The 16,800-nt window shown below is 41.7% G+C and overlaps 1 protein-coding gene across 1 annotated transcript in view; it reads left to right on the top strand.

Moving 5' to 3' along the window:
* The first annotated feature begins 2,160 nt into the window (after positions 1–2,160).
* The window catches only part of GABRR3 (gamma-aminobutyric acid type A receptor subunit rho3), a 32,162-nt gene continuing 17,522 nt past the window's right edge, over positions 2,161–16,800 (top strand). Inside the window, exons 1-3 of the mRNA XM_056516385.1 lie at positions 2,161–2,367; positions 8,274–8,772; positions 15,711–15,823. Coding sequence (XP_056372360.1) covers positions 8,645–8,772; positions 15,711–15,823 — 241 coding nt within the window. The 5' untranslated portion in view covers positions 2,161–2,367; positions 8,274–8,644. The remainder of the gene's footprint in view (positions 2,368–8,273; positions 8,773–15,710; positions 15,824–16,800) is intronic.

Here is a 16,800-nt window from a genome sequence, read left to right as displayed (position 1 = left end):
TGGTTTTAACTCTGGGTGTGTTGGAGACTCTGCCTACCCTGGGGCTGGGAGATACCTCCTGCTGCCCGGGGCTGATCAAGTGAGTTACACAGCTGTGTGCATTGATAACAGCTGCACCTTGTCCTCCCTGTGCTGAGAGCAGCTCCTTTGTTACAGGAAGAAAAAAAAATCCATTTCAAAAAAGACGTTTCTTAGATGCCGAATCCCTGAGCCTGTGAAACCCAGGGCATTGCTACAGGTTTTAATCAGCTCAGTGCTTATTCAAAAAGAGTCATAAAACCTTTAAAAATTAGCCTTGTTTTTCACTAGAACTCAAGGTAAAGTCTCTGTTAGCCCGTAGTTCTGGAAATGTCTCAGCCAGAGTTTGCACGTACATTCCTCCATCAGAACAGTATTAATCACATTCCTGCCATCTCAGGGTGCTGGAGCTACCTCTGTGTTTCCCAAGCATTTATTTTGCTTTCTCTTCATATTCTCCAAGTCCACACACTATGGTGACTGCCACAGGAATACGTAGCAAATTTACCACTTTCCTTTCTGTGGGTCTAGAACAGGCTGTAAATTAATACCACACTCCCTTGTAAAACAAAACTTTCTTTACTCTTGTTTTTTCACCCTTTTCCACTCTAGTGGAAAATCTTAAACATGACCACTCAGGACTAACAAAGTAGGAGAAAAGCAAAACAGCACTTATTACCTGAAGAATTTTTGTATTTGACAACTTTTGAAATTTGGGGGCAAAATGCCTGCTATGTTGGCCCTCAAATTATTTCCACATCAGCAAATCTGTAGTGTTTATTTCTGCCATATATTTATTATGTATATATCACTCCTGCTAGTATTGGCAACAGATGAAGGCCATTGCTGAGTCCCTAGAAATGCCTTGTGCTAAGGTGATCAGATTAAAAGTTAAAAAAAAAAAAGACGTGGGCTGTAAGGAGCCTCCTCCCCTTGTTAACATGTGCTGCAGAGTGATGCCACCTGCATCAGGTCACAGATGTCAGGCAGATGGTGTGTCACCTTATGTAACCTGGCAGGGGGCACACGGAACCAGGACACCGTGTCTGGGTCAGCTTACACAACCGTGGAGGATGCATTAGAGCCTGATGGCACAACCAGCATCTGGGCTGGGGCCTCTGTCACCCTAAGTGCAACGTGAATTACAAGGACTGGGAGAAACTGGGAGCTCTTGCAGTCAATAGATTAAAATAGGTAATCATGTATTTCTGATACAAGGCACCTCAAATAAATAAGGATGGAAACAAAGCACAAAGAACGGCAGTGAGAGGTGGTGGCAGCAGCACCATCAGGACGGGTACGAGGAGGGAGGTGTTTGTTTATCCCTGCCCTGCAAGGAGGGTGAGGAGCTCCCAGCTGCACGCTCCTGTGGATGCTGCTGCTTCAGGCTGCGGCCAGGAACACTCCTCCTGGGTGCTATGAACTAAAACATTCTTAATGCACATGAAGTAAATAGGCTATTCCCAATACTGAATTATCTGGGGAGGGCGTGTGTGTGGGTGCTCATTTCTTACTAATGAATGCCTTCACCTCTTTCTAGTCTAATTTCCAGTAAGTCCGACTAAACTCCATTGGTGTCCCTACCCACTTTACTTCATCTTTATTTCAATTTTAAATTACCTCCAATGGTCTCTCACACCATAAAACACAGCGAGGATTACTGAAGGAATTAAGATTACAGTCACCAGAGCCTGTTTTATTCTTGTGCTAAGGGATTGGAAGTCAGTCTCTGTAAGGAAAATCAGGGAAGCTACTGTGAAGAACAGGCTGCTGGACACGGAGCGGGAACCTCTTGGATCATCCTGGATATTTGGCCAGCCTCACAATCACTTTTTTTTTCCCCCTTGCTGCTGCCCCTTCGCTTTTTATCATCTTTTAGTTGTTGCGCACTGGCCTTTTGTCCCCTCCACAGCCGCGCTCCCTCAGGTGAGCAGCGGGGCCGCCCTCCCGTCCCGCGGGCTCCCACCAGCGCCGGCCATTATTTCTCCTCCGGCCCTTCCCCAGCCCTTCTGGCCCCTCTCCAGCCTCCCCACCGGAGCGGCAGGCAGGACGGGTCCCGCTCCGCCCTCGCCCCGCCGTCCCGGGGGAGCTGCGGCGCTGAGGGCGGGCGGCGGGCGCTGCCATCTCGCGGCCGCGCGCGGGGAGCGGCCGCCATGTCGGCCCGAGGGCGCTGGCCGTGTGGAGACGCCCGCGGTTTAGTGCAAAAGAATTGCGAAATGTGGAACGTGTAAAAATTTTCCGGCGAAGGGATGGTCGCTGATGGTTGATCTTTGTATACCTTCAAGCCTGCTCAGTAATGAGGTTTAATCCGTGAAAGAGAGCGGCCAACAAGCGCTAAGTGATGCACAGGTTAGAAATTGAATTGTCCATGAACTGCCTTGTTCAGGTTTAGGGCTCGGCGAGTTTTAATGCTCTGAGGTGTAGGGGGAGGTTAACAAAGCTCGCAAGGACAGCGGGCACACAGAATGCAGAATTTACAGGCCACTGGGACACTTGGCAGAGCCCACAAGATAAGGAAGAAACCAATAAAGCCAACTAGGCAATTGTGCTGAGGTCAGATCAAGCTGGGTAAAAGGTAATCCCCTTAGGGGCAGATCTGAAACTGACTCAGGGACCACCGGCCCAAAAGAAGGGAAAGACTGAGCATATGGACTAATTAATAAGAGAATTGTGTTACATGTACCCAGTAAACACAAATTCTTTTCTTTGCTAACATGCATAAATACCGGGAAGTTTTGATAATCTGGGTGCTTGATTTGTGGGATACCTGGGAGCTGCTTGCATCGCCCTGAAGTCAACACCAATGTCTCTCAGTGTGTAATCACTGGGGTGTTGCACACCGGCTAGTGAATCTGATCTTTGTGGACAACAAAGGGTTTATGAAATAGCAGCCCTGGGATTTTTCCCCCACAAAAATAAAAGGGGGACAAAAGGAGAATTAGTCTGTCTTGAGTCCTTTGTCGGCACCCAGGGGTGAGGAGGCAGAGCTGTCACATTGGATTTCTGTGGGTGACTTTTTTTGTCTTACAGAAATCCATGCTGACACACTTCAGAGTGCCCCTCAGCTTTTCCTGCATCTGAAGGCAATTGCCACATCAGGATTTCTGCAGCAGGGTGATCTTGCAGTGCAGGTGCTCCATTTTGTTGGACATATCTGCTGTACTTTACTCAATGTCTTTTAAGCATGAACATGGTGTAGCCAGCATACCTGTACTGTATCTCCCAGCCCAGACATTTGTAGGGCACTATCTTTATGTTATCAGGGAGATGATAAGCAGGAGCACAAGAGCTTTGGCAAGTGCTGGAGCTTCAGGAAGAAATTCTTCCCTGTGAGCGTGGGGACCACACTGGAACAGGTTGCCCAGATAATCTGGGCTGACTCTCATTTCCTGGAAGTGCTGAAGGCCAGGTTGGATGGGGTTTTGAAAACCTGTTCTAGTGGGAGAAGTCTCTGCCCATGGCAGGGGCGTTGGAATGAGATTGTCTTTAAGGTCACTTTCAACTCAAATCATTCAGTGATTTTATCAGCAAATTTCCAACCAACCTTCTCTGCTGTTGTTCCATCACTTAGCTTCTCTCTGCTTCAAGATTTTAACATGAATTGTTCAGATGTTTATTGATTTAGAACTGCATTATTTTGTCAGCCACTAGGAAAAGATAAGTTGCAAAGTCTTAGAAAACCCAAATACACTTACCTCCTCTTAAATCTCAAATATATGTAAACTTAAATATATATTTACTTAAGACTACAATTCACGCAGTAAAACTTGGCTTCCCAGTTTGAAATGAGCACCTGCTCTGTGATGCTAACATATGTTTCTTTGGAAGATATCAATGGGAAAGAAAAGCCTGGAAAACAGCCACTGAGAGTTGTGCCTGATGGCTTTTGAAGCTGTTTTGCGACCTGTAGAGATCAGACTTCAGTCAATAAATCTGTCTCTATTTTCACTGTAGGATGAAAAAAGTTTGCAGTGCCAAAGCTGAAAGGCACTTTTTTTCCCACTATTCAACAATTTTTTTTTTCTCCTCATGTTCATTAGTGACAGAAAAGGAGCTTTGTAGAGATGCAGTGCATTTCATAAATTAGTTCCCATCGGAGATATATTGTTGACTCCTGGATAGCAAACAGGGAATGCTGGAGAAAACGCTTAATTCACATCAACTTGGCAGCAAGGAAAGTGTAAACACACTTGCTGAATTGTTTTGTTTCAGTCTGTGGGGGGAGATGAGCCAAAAGAAATTCAGGTAGCATTTAGGATCTGACTGGTATGCACTGATGAGACTGTGCTCTTGGCCAGACTGCCAAGGAAAGCAGGGGAAAAAAATAATCTCATGCAGTGTATCTTGCTTTTGGGATTGAAGCACAGTGTTGAGGCCATGCATATGGCAAAGTAGCCTTCTTCCTGGGGATACACTGTGCTGCTGAAAACACTCGCTTTCTGAGAATTGTTCAGGCTTAAGGGTCAGCCCCTTGATCCTCCCTGACTTGGGAAAGCAGCTAAAATAATTTTTATTTTTTTATTAATCCTACAGAAATAAAGAAACAAACTGTAGAAATTGCTCCTGGAAAAAAAGGGGCATACATGCAGGAGTAGGGTAGCTGTATCCCATGCCTGTGGTCAGCATGAGGTGGCAGAAAGGCAAAGTCTTCTACCACTGAGGCTGTGAGAAGCGTAAATCTGGGAAAAGTGTGGCTGCTTATTTGTCAGAGATTACCCTCAAGATGCAGATGTTCCTTAACCAGAGGAAGCAAAACTGATTGTTCTACTTTTAAGGTTGTTGCTGTAAAAGCTAAATAAAGGGATCTAGGGATGAAATTAATTCAGTGATTGTTCTATCCAGGGCAGAATGATGAAGGGGAAAGAATCCCTGATTTAGAGGCTCTGGAAATGTGGAATACAAAGTGTTAGGGGAAGTGTGTGGTTTTTCTTTGTTTTTCTTGTCACTCTTTCAAACCAAATGTCTGATTGTACAAAACAAGTGTGTAGCCCACACAGCTCCAGAGCAAAGAGAAGCCTGAGTTCTGTAAATTGAAGGAAAATCAGAGAAGACCCTTGTGCCAAACAGAGTCACCTGTTCAAGCCTGGTATTTAGAGGCTGTTTTATTTGGGAAAATATATACCTGCCTTTGGTGGATTATGGTCTTGTGGGGATCCCACACTACAGTTTTAAAACTCTTTTGGATGAATAGGCAGTGGACAGAGACAATAAGAAACTGGACAAAGTCTCACAAGTGGAATTTGGTCTCCAGTCTTTGGCATTTTAGTGGAAACTGTCCAGCTCTGCTCTCAAAAGCTGCAAACTTTGTACAGCTCCCATGCCCTGTTTAGGCTGGATTCTTGGACACCCAAGGAGATCTCATATCACATGACAACTGTGTTGAGGAAATTGTTTAGGTGACCTTTACTTTTTAATGAACTGCCCTTTACCTTAGTGAAAAATAACAACTGGTTGTTCAGTAATGAGAAGAAAAGGCACTTACTCTGTTCTGAGATCTACAAACTGGAATCATAATTCCCAGTCTCTGCTTTCCTCCCACTTCATCCTGTTAGGAAATGTGAATGGGTATCTTAATTCTGGAAACTTGGTTTGTCATTTGTGTTAATATAAGCAGGACAAACTGTCCTTAATTCTAACATTAATTGTGTAACTCACCATGATATAAATGTTAAGTGCTCTGCACTGAGTCTGTTGCCATAGAAAAGCAAAATGCTGCCTACTCCTGTGCTGCTGTGTTGCATTCAAACAGAGTCATGGATGTGGTTAATCTGCTCTCTGTGATTTGCTGGTTGTTTGTAAGAAGTGAGTGCCTCTTAGGGGACTTATTAATGTTTTCTTCCTTGTATTTCATTCTCTAGGAGAATAAAAAATACTTGCCATGTAAACCTACACTCCCCATTCCACACTGCATTTCTTCTCACTGCATCTAATGTACAGACTGAAAAGTGCTAGTGTTCTGTGGTTTTTCATCTCCATATGTTTAAAATGGCCTTTAGGTGGATCAGATTTTCTGCAAAATTCCAGCCTCTGAAGCATTTCTTCATCCCTGGTATTCTTCTATTCTTATTTTTACAGTGGCTGTTGTCAATCTGCTTTGCTCTGTGATCTGTAGTGTAGAGGGGTCTGTAGCTCCAGATTGCAGTTACCAGAAGGGATGTTTTATTTTGCTGACTAAAAGCAGGCATCTCATTTTCTGAAACCAGGTGGTGTGTTCACCTTTGCTTCTTTTCCCTGCTTGCTTGTTTGCAAACTGTTCCAGTGAGCTGATGCACTGTTATCATGTGCTGGGTTTTGTCCCAGGAAGATAAGCATGGCAAACTTTTAATAGAATACAGATAATTTTAAAGAAATAATTTTACTGATAGCAAAGAGACAGTACTTTGTGTTTAAGCACAAGAACTGATTAGCAACTTGCCCAAAACAAGCCAAGTGTATTATCTTGTTTTTATTCTTCTCCATAGAGGGATCTTTTTGGAATTTATTACTGACAAATGCTTGGGAGATTAACCTGTTTTTCTTAATGGTAATTTATAGTGATATTATAATCTGCTCTGTGTAATGCTCCCTTTTCCAGAGAAAATGAAAACAGATGTAGCATGAAGAAACCCTGTTGCTGTGGGTTTGCTCTCACTGATATTCACTCCCTTCAGTGGAAGTGTTTTTGATTCCACTTTGCAAGAGAGGACACCCCTCTATGTGTGTGGGCTAGACTGTTTCTGGAAATATGCCATAGGATAGAGGGGTAGTGCTTAGTATGCAGGCCTTTCTCCTTTTTGGTTTTTTTTTTTTTTTTTTTTTTTTTTTTTTTTTTTTTTTTTTTTTTTTTGTTTGGTTTTTTGTTTTTTTTTTTTATAATTTTAAATTTTTTGTTTGTTTGACTAGAGCTGATTTTAGCAGGGATAGTCAAAGGAGCATTCAGCATGTTTAGGAAAGCCTCCATGGAGCAGTCTTTTCAGCAGCACAGCTTAGTGGTGAAGTTGCTGTTACAGCCAGGAGTAATAAAGCAGCAGGGTGCTGATAGCTCAATGAAAACAGCCTCTAATTTCCTGTGTCTCTGTCAAAGACTCCGCTCTCCTGGAGGGAGGGGCGTCCATGTGCAGCTTGGCCAGGGACATGCCAGTCATTCTGCAAAGCCAGATCTCTGGAGCAGCACTTCAATAAATCCACAAAGCAATTTTTACTTATTTATTTCTAATTGACTCCTTTGAGTTCCTTGAGGTCAGCACACAAAATCATCACGTTTGTGCATCAGCATGACATGATGTAACCACAGGTCCCCTACAGAGACCTTGGTGGATAAACTTCAGCACCCAGAACATCCTCTCTCTCTCCATTCATGTCTCCTGCTTAGTGGAGATAACAGCCAGTGGTTTCAGCTAAGGATTACATTAATATCCAAAACACAGCTTTCTCCACAGTATCTGGAAACAATGGGAACTGGAATTAGCAGGGAAGACAGGATATGAATGTTGTATGCTTTCATAGCTGAGGAAAATGGTTGGAAACGAGTTAACTCTGATAGATGTGCAGGAACACAGACATGCAGAAATCTTTATCACACAGCTTGCAGTGTAGTCTGCTTTTTATTTTATTTGCTGCTACTCTAGGGCCTGTGCTTGGGTGGGAAAGAAGAGGATCCAAAGGCTTTTGGATTTTTTCTTACATGTAATTTAATCAGTGGGCTAAGACTTTGATATATGTAGGTTGGGTGACACTATGGAACTTAACCAGACTGGCTCAGGAACTCGTATTTATCTCCACCTAATTAATTTAATTCAACCTTTTGTTGAGCAGGTAGGGCAGGCTAAATGAAATACAGATAAAATTAGGGTTGGTGGAAGGATACTGGATCTTAGACATGCACATACCTTGTGAATTAAATAGCTGCAGAGTTTAGTAAAAAGAAGAAGAAAAAGGAGAGGGGGGGAAATTGAATTTTCTGGTAATCAAAACAGGGGTTCATTTTTAGTTTGGGCTTATACTGGGATATTGTTCTGTTCAGAAGAAAGTGTGTGTGTACTGACAAAATGCTGGCAGCTGATGGAGCCAGAATTGATGTTAATGACTGGGAAGACAGGGCAATGTAGCCAGTTAACAGAAGAGCTTGCTCTGTGCAGAAGATGATTTTGAGCAGATACACACATATATAGAAAGCAAGATTAATTTAGAGACCTTTGTCATTAAAGCAGATTTTTGTATGGTTTTGTGTGGGATTTAAGGGGGATTAAATGTTTGACATCACTTTGCCTGCACAGGCTATGTTGAAGAGGTTACTGAGCGGGTGATGGAGAATTTAAAAACGCGCCTTTGCTGAAAGAGAGGCAGCAATGGATCAGAGGAAAGCAGCCTGGCCAGGCAAACTGCCCTACCTACCACAGTGCTGAAAACAATGGACAGCAGATGCTGCAGGGATGTGGAGCTGAGGGAATATTTATGATTTGCCAAAATACAGGGGGAACTTGGCAAGGACATCAGAACTGGGATGCCCCTGTCTTCTCTCTTCAGAGTTGCCTTGCTGCACCTGCATCTTTTGTCTGTTATGCTGTTTCTAAACGGTAAAAACACTTAAAAATAAGAAGTCAGCAAGGTGGATTGGGTAATCAGGTGCATTTCTCTTCTGGAAGAAATGGTCCTCGTCATGAAACTTCTGTTCCTCACCTGCCTATGGCCAACAGCAGTGCTACACAGTTCTCACAGTCAGCATCACCGTCTTCATCATCAGCAACAAATGTCATTCTCAAGGAAACATAACAGGTAAGAAATAAACTTTATCTGTCTCTGTTCATCTGGTAAACTTCATACTGTCAGCCACCTTTCAACACACCCTTTTGGTTCACTGTCCTGTTTTTCCAGTCTCTGGATTGGTAGTATGCATAGTTATTGATGGGATGTTCCCAAAACAGAAATGGTGAAGTATTAATTAATTTTTCATAATCAGACTTTTCACATTGTGATTTTATGAATGCCTCATAAATATGCAGTTATGTACCCACCCACACCCACACACAGCTCTTTTACCTGGTGTGATACAAGGCTACCAGACTAGTGCTGTGATGTTTCAAGTGTTTTTGCCCTCTAACTCCCTCACAAGAAGCACAAGTGCATTTCAGAATCCTTTACCAATATTACAAAGGGACTTCCATTACCTAAGCAGCAGAGTAGCTACACTATAAAGCTACAGAAGATTTTTTTATGGCACTAAATGGGGTGAATGACATCTTATTGGTAGTGATGACACAGGGTGTTCTCTTTCTGGAATATACTTAATGCTTTTAGACATTGAAGATTGTTCTTGGCCTTTCAATCAAGTAGCTGGTTGAAAATGAATAATGATACAGGTCTTTACCTGTAAATTTCCAGGCAAAGTGTCAGTGCTTTCTCCTAGGAAGACAGCTCATATCTGCCATGTGAAGTCTCAACCTGTTTCTAGATTAATCTAATACTATGTGAATAGACCAATGGCTGCCAGTGGTAATCCAAGAAGAATTCCTCTTTCTTGGGAATAACTAGCTCCATTTAAGGAAGAAGGAATACAACTGTTAGATTTTACAATGTGTTACCCCCTACTAAAATGAGCAGGTGAGCTCATAGTTTATTTGTACAATATCACATTTTGAAGAAAAGTAACATAACTGGACTCTTCTGATGTGTTCAAGCTGGTTTTTTTTCCTCTCAAGTTGCATGCTTTGCAGCACGTGTACAGCTGTTTGCCTCCTATACCACTTCTCATGCAGTCATCCAGCAGTGAAATGTCTCTGGAACCCTCTATGTCTTGATAAAATCCTGTTTAGCAATGCAAGGTAACAGATGACACAACAGAAGTGCCATTTCACTCAGGACTTCAGGGTTTCTGTTCAAAGTTGTGGGTCTAAGTTTGGTGAAGCCAAAAGCTCATGAAAAGAACAGCTATTCAGCAGGCTGTTTCAAACAGTCTGAGTGCTGGTGCACAATTATTTGTAATTACAAAGGAAAATAAACAGATCTAGCCTCAGTATCAACATAAGATTTCATCTGGTGCTTTGCCAGTCTCAGGAAACAGTTAAGAATCAAATGGAAACTAAATAAAATACCTTGTTAGTGGTAGTGGCAAGGAAGGTCTATTTTAAGCTCATCTGGTACACTTTTGTCTGTAGTAAGAGGGTATTGTTTGAACATGCTGCTGCTGTTTGCTTTTATCCTGTTCTGCTTTTAGCTGAGAGCAGTTGCTCCATCATTGACATAAAAAAATCACAAAGCAGGAGGGAAACCTGGTGGTAGGAGAGAGGAAATTTTGTGGCATCCTGATGAACACCCTCTTGCAACACCAGTGTTAGCTCAGTATCCTCTCCATCATCACAGATCTTTACTGTACATGCAAATGGATCCACGTGACAATCCTGTGACAGGCACAAGTGTGCTATCAGAAAGGAAGAATAGAGCAAGGAGGAATCCATCTGCTGCTGCCTGGTGTGGCAGTTTGCTTTACACAAGGCAAACTTTGGCATCCCACATCCTCATTTCCAAAGTCCTGGTGATTTTGAACTGGGAAGAAGACTGCAAAATCTGAGCTACAGAGGATCCCAAAGCTTAACAGCAGCAAATCAGCTTTTCTCTGCAAAGGATCCAAATGTGTTTAATTTCTCTTTGTTTCATTCTCTGCTTTTGTTCTAAAGGCTGTATTATCCTCCAGTACATTGCATCAGGGTCTGACTTTCCACCAGCATCTTTTTCTTTCTGGGGAGCAATCTTTCAGCCAGCACTAGGGTTATCAGGGACACAGCTGACAGATGGCCTTGGTTAAATGGGTAGCCTTTTAAAAAGAATCCCTTGTGAAAATGTTACTTAACCTACAAGTTCCACTGTTTTAATAGAGTAACCCAGTTCTCCCTCCAAAGCTGTTTGTCTGCATTCTCCTGCAAAGAAGATTTTAAAGCATTAACCAAAAGTACATGAGAAAGCGATTATTCTCGTGGTCCATTTCCTACAGCAAAGAACAAAACATGTGATTGTCAAAATATTAGGTTTTTTGACAGTATATTGCTAATGTTGCTGAACAATTAGAAATGCATTTTCATATGTATGAGAGAAAACTGTGCAACCTTCATTATTTCATTTATCTGGGCTTCAGGGCTCGATGAATGTATTAAAACATTTAAGAGGTCACACTGCTGGATTACCACACAGACTCCCCTTGGATTAAGATTTCTGTAACTTTTACCTTTTGGATGCCTTTGATTTAGTAGTAGCCAGAGTATCCTGGGAACACAATACTGGAAAGAAACTTACAGCCATGACATCCACGGTATTCTTTTCATAAAAGGCACTTTAATAGTATTCTTCTCATAAACTTACCTAGTTTCATTCTGAATATGAAAGGATGATAGGGGAAAAAACCCTTTCTCTAGTTTCCTACAAGAACTTTTACCATATCATTAGCAGAGCTCTAAAACAGAAGAACAGCTAAGCAGGATCTTTCCAGGGATCTCTGTACTAATCTGAGTTTGTAACAAGGGCTTGCAAGCACAACCTTGGACGAATAAGAACAGGACAAATAAGATATTTCCCCCTAATATTTGCAGGTGTACCAAGTCACCAAATTTCCTCCAGCAACATCCTGTGTTGGATGTAATTTCTGCTGGTTTAGTGATCTTAAGTGGATTTCTTTTCCATTAACTTGTCTGATTCCTCCTTGAACCAGCATAAACTTTTGATAGCCTGTTAAAGACAACCAGATGGGACACGAACCACATCAATCCCACCCATTCCATTGGTTTATGGAGCTACACTGATGACAGTAAGTGATTAAATGCTTTAACCAAAAATTATCTAAGTACCTTTGAGCAGACCTTTGACCTTTCATTCACTAATGGTTTTCAAGGCTAGGTAGGAGCAGCTAAATTTGTCTTTAAAAGCCTGACACATCTTTGTCCATTGTTAATTACTTATGAATAAGCTGTTTCAGTTTTGTAAGCAGTGACTAACTGTTCTTTGAGATCTCTGGCAAATTCCAAGGTCCGTGCAAAAAGTATAGGGTAGGGAAGTGTCAAGACAGTATTCCTCACTCTTTTTCAGCCAAAATTTAGTGCTCTCATTCATTTAATATAGAAGTACCAACAAGAAGGAATTCCCTATGTGATCTCAAACACTTCAAGTGCTTTTTATGACCTCTTTTGGAATGTAATTATAGATTGCATTATTTAATTTGCATAATGTAAACCCTTGCCTGAAATACAGCTGTGGAAAGCACAGCTATGAGTGGAAGCAATAGTTTCTTGAGCATGTGCCTCACTGAGACAGATAAATTTTTATAATTGCCCAGATCTATACCAATACCAGAGTTCTCTCTGTTGCTACTATCACAGATAGGAAGAGAGATTTCCTGCCCTTAGGTGCATCTGTCTTCTAATGGTTTCACAAAAATTTCTTTGCCAAAAGGGCTGTCAAGTCCTGGAACAGGCTATCCATGGAAGGGATTAATTCACCCACTATTCCTAGAGGTGTTAAAAAGATGTGTAGATGTGGCACTTAGGGATACGGTTTAGTGGTAAACTTGACAGGGCTGGGTTAATGGTTGGACTCAATGATCTTAAAGATCTTTTCCAACCTAAATGGTTCTGGAATTCTGTGTCGGCTTTTCCTCTCAAAAACAACCTGACATCTGCCATGCCATGAATGTGCAGAATCCATGGCTGTGTTCAGACCATGGTGTGCTGCTGAAAGCTGCACAATCAAGAAGCCTCTGAAATATAATCTGTTCTTTCGCTGTGCTTCTGTTGATGCCTTTTTCTGGCCTTCGAAAATTGGGAGTCAGACACAGTTAAGGGATAAGGGTTTTTTACCTCAGTATTTTAATAAGGTTCCTTATTGGTGCACCACTTTGCCAAGGTGGAATGTGCTGCAATGCACCCTCATGATGGATTGTGTATACAATTTAAAGACCTTACAAATGAGCATATCTAACAAGGATGCCCCAATGGGAGGCCTGGATGAATGGTGGGATATTCCCATCCGTGGAATTCCCCCCTGGATTGGCCAAATCTCTAGTTTCCAGATATGTTCTAGAGGAGGCCTTCGTTTCTCAAGATAACATAGGGTTTTCCAGCCTCCTGCTATGAGGCCTTTAGGATGTAACAATATACTTGGGCTATGCTAAGTTATCAGACTTAAGGAATTACAAGTATGGATGCTAAGAGTACTGAGTATACATAAAAGTTAAACAAAAGATATATAAAAGACAAGGTAAAAATCATTTTGGCATATATATTTTTTTTTTCCTTCTAGAGACTAACAAGGCTCTGCTTTGTCTAGTCTCTATATTACCCACACAGTACCAGTTTACACAACTGGCTGACCCACAGGCTATTCCACAGATGATAACTATAATTACAGCTATTATAAATGTTTCTTTTATCCAGGCCCAGTTTTGTAACCATGAGGTGAGGGTGTGGAGGATATGATCAAATTTCAAGGTGTCATTTCTGGAAGCTACTTCATGCAACATTGGAGTCCCCTTCCAGATTTTATCCACATCCTTCTTAACTTTCCCACTTTGATCTACATGAGAACAACAAGTGTTCTTATGTCAAGGTACTGACAATAGCACATACACCTTTCTGTGTGTCAAGTATGAAACTGAGAGCTATCCTGTTCTGTCCCTAACTTCCTCCTGTAAGGCTGAAATTGCATATGATACTTGATATGTTCAGTAATGGCTGAGATGTTTACAGTTGCTCTCTCCAGTTCAACTACTGAGAGGGAGCCCCTCTTGCTGCTTCATCAGTAAAGCAATTTCCCACTTTGGGGGCTGTTTTTCCTTTTTGATGACCTCTGTAATGCATGAAAGCTACTTCCATAGGCTTCCAAATACTTTTCAGGAGAGCAAGAATCTGTTCAGCATGCTCAAGCTCATTACCTTGAGCAGTTAGCAGGCCACGTTCCTTCCAAATAGCTTTGTGGTTTAAAATACCATAAGATCCCTTCCCAGTGGCTTATTAAGTAGAAAATTCCTGCCCTGGTAGCTCAAGTTTTGCCTCTCTTGTCCAGGGGAAGTCTTCCTCAGTCACAGACTTGCCTCTAGTGAGAAGTTGTAATAGATGAATCAGTTCCAGCCTGCTTCTTCCAGTGAAATCCTTGGAGCATCTAACAGGCATTTTCCTTGGCACATCAGATGACAAATAACCTCATGCTTCCCAACTGTATTAGCTGTGCCATGGCATTCTGAACATAATTCATCATTTTCTCCTCTCCTGGATCCCAAGCAGCAGAATTTCCTCATGTAGAACATTGCAGCTGTTCAGAATGTTACCCATTCTACCCTGCTGCAGGCTTGCTCTGTGGTGATTTTAATTCTCTGAAGCGTGGGCTTTCATTTCACCATCCACATGATTTTCATACTTAGAAAACTAAAGTCTGTGTTTGAAATGCTTCATGGACTTTCTGATTGCCCTGGTAATTTGATTCAGACAGCAGTGCCAGAGACATTCAGTACTAAGGTAAATGAGTTTGTTCAAGACCAAAAATTCTGAGTAGCCCAGCAGCCACCTCATCATTCTTGTAATGTAAAAGTAGTTTCTTGGGCTTCTTTATTACGGAAAAAAAGGAGGGGAAGGAGAAAAATAAGTAAATAGAGGCATACACCTTATCCTAAGGTATTCTATACCTTGCCTTAAGCAGTGTTTGACTACAAGGCCAATTTTCAGAACACATTTCTATTATTCAGTCTAAAGGAATAATTAGAGTTGCTTACAGCAAAGTCCCAGGGAATCACAGAAGGCATGAAAGAAATTGTGTCTAGGGAGAGTCCCTTGCTTGTGGCAAAGCAGCTGTATTCAAGTCATTCCTGCAAATAAATGTCTGACCTATTCTAAAATAGCCTGAGTGAAAGGAGTCTCAAAACCTGCCCAAGCAATACATTCCCATTTCTCACTGTTCTCACCATGAGAACACTTCTGTGAGAAAGGTGTTTCTAATGTGTACAATAGAACATGAAATCATGAGATCATCTCATTCCAATCCCGATGCCACCAACAGGGACACTTTCTACTAGACCAGGTTTCCCAAATCCCATCCATCCTGGCCTTGGACACTTCCAGGGATGGGCATCCATAGTTTCTCTGGGCAACCTGTGCCAGGGCCTCACCACCCTCACAGGGAAGAATTTCTTCCTGATATCCAGTCTAAACCTACTCTCTTTCCATTTAAATCCAGTGTTCCTACATGTCCCTAGATCCAAGATCATCCTTTCTCAGTCCTTCTAAAAAAATTACTGACTCATTTGAGCTCCTAGTGAAAAAAACTATTTATAATAAAAACCCCATATTTACAATTGTCTTTGTAGTATGGATAATGTATGAAGTGGTTAAACCATGGATATGTGGTGTTATTTCCAAGTTTGATTTGCAAGTGTTTATATGAAAAATAACTTCAAACAACTCTGTTCTTTACATATGATGATAGTTACAATCGCTGAGGAGAACAGAAGAGGATCTAGTAGCTCTTCCTGGGACTTCTTATAAGTAATTGGGCACCCTCATACCTCATTTCCCAACCTTTCCCAGTATATTTTTCTCCAGCTTTATTAGCACAGTTGTTACCCTTAAAATTCCAGATTCATCTGCCCAGTATTCCCAGGTCCCTATTTGACTAGCAGTGCAAATGTCAAGGCAGAAGAAATAAACAGCCTCTCACTTTTTTTTTTCTTTTTTTTAACATAGCAAACGAGAAATTAAAATGAGGAAACTTGACAGCACAAAGGTCCGACCACTCAAAACTGAGCAGCTTCTTCACATAGAGGACCATGACTTTGCACTGAGACCTGGATTTGGAGGTAAGCAGCACATGCCTGCACTGTGCTGGTTAAGAGCTTATCCTCTCTCTGGAAGTTTACTTGAACTTTGTCACTTCAAGTGGAGTGACAGACTTAATGGCAGCACACCTCAGTTGATCTTCAGGAAATAAAGGAAGAAGAAATACAGAATTAGTCAAAGACAAGAGGCTTCTCTGTGTTTAATGTATCAATGGAGAAACTGTTCAAATTGTCTACTTTACAGAACTAAGTAAAAAATAGTATTAGAATAAGGTTCTTTGAGATTGAGGTTCTGATAATTAAGGTAACCCTGTAAACTGCACAGTCTAGTAGCAATTAGCAAATTATGTAGTCATCAGATTTGTTTTGAGAGATTGAAATGATCCATCAGTTCCTAAATCTGTTTGCTGTGTACAAAATTAAAAAAACAAACCCTACCCATAGGCCTTCAGGTTATTATCATGTTGTTTCTGTCTTGTTGGGCACTATGATGATTGTTCATTTAACTAAATTGCATCTGGATCAAGGGAGTATTCAATGGCATGTTCACAGTTCAGATTCAATTTTGACTCTCCTTCATGGAAGGGAAAATGAGAAAGCTGCCCCGCTGATAAGCTTTGTCTGAGCCTTTGCATCACCAGTTCTCTTTCCATCATTCATGAAAATAGACTGGGCTGCTCTGGATTATGAGGCCAAAATAAAATGTATGAGGACCAATAATCAGTTACGTAGACAAAAACAGATTTGGGAGACAAGCTGAGGTCTGGGGAGCTGCTCTTGTTGACAGCAGCTGCTGGAATCTGGGGCCTGCTGATGGTACCCAGAGGGAGAATGGGTGAGGAAAGCATCTTTGGATGGGAAAGGGTTCCTGTTACCATAGAAATGATGTCTTGTCAGACAGCAAAAACCTTGCCTCATGTTGAACAATAGTTGGGATACAGTCTGTTTCTTGGCAACAGAAATTCAGATTACCTCTTGCCTAATACCTGTCTTGTCTA

The sequence above is a fragment of the Oenanthe melanoleuca genome, chromosome 1, assembly GCF_029582105.1.
Source record: "Oenanthe melanoleuca isolate GR-GAL-2019-014 chromosome 1, OMel1.0, whole genome shotgun sequence".
NCBI lineage: Eukaryota > Metazoa > Chordata > Aves > Passeriformes > Muscicapidae > Oenanthe > Oenanthe melanoleuca.
Note: the sequence above shows the minus strand (reverse complement) of the source record. Positions and strands in the feature narration are given on the sequence as shown.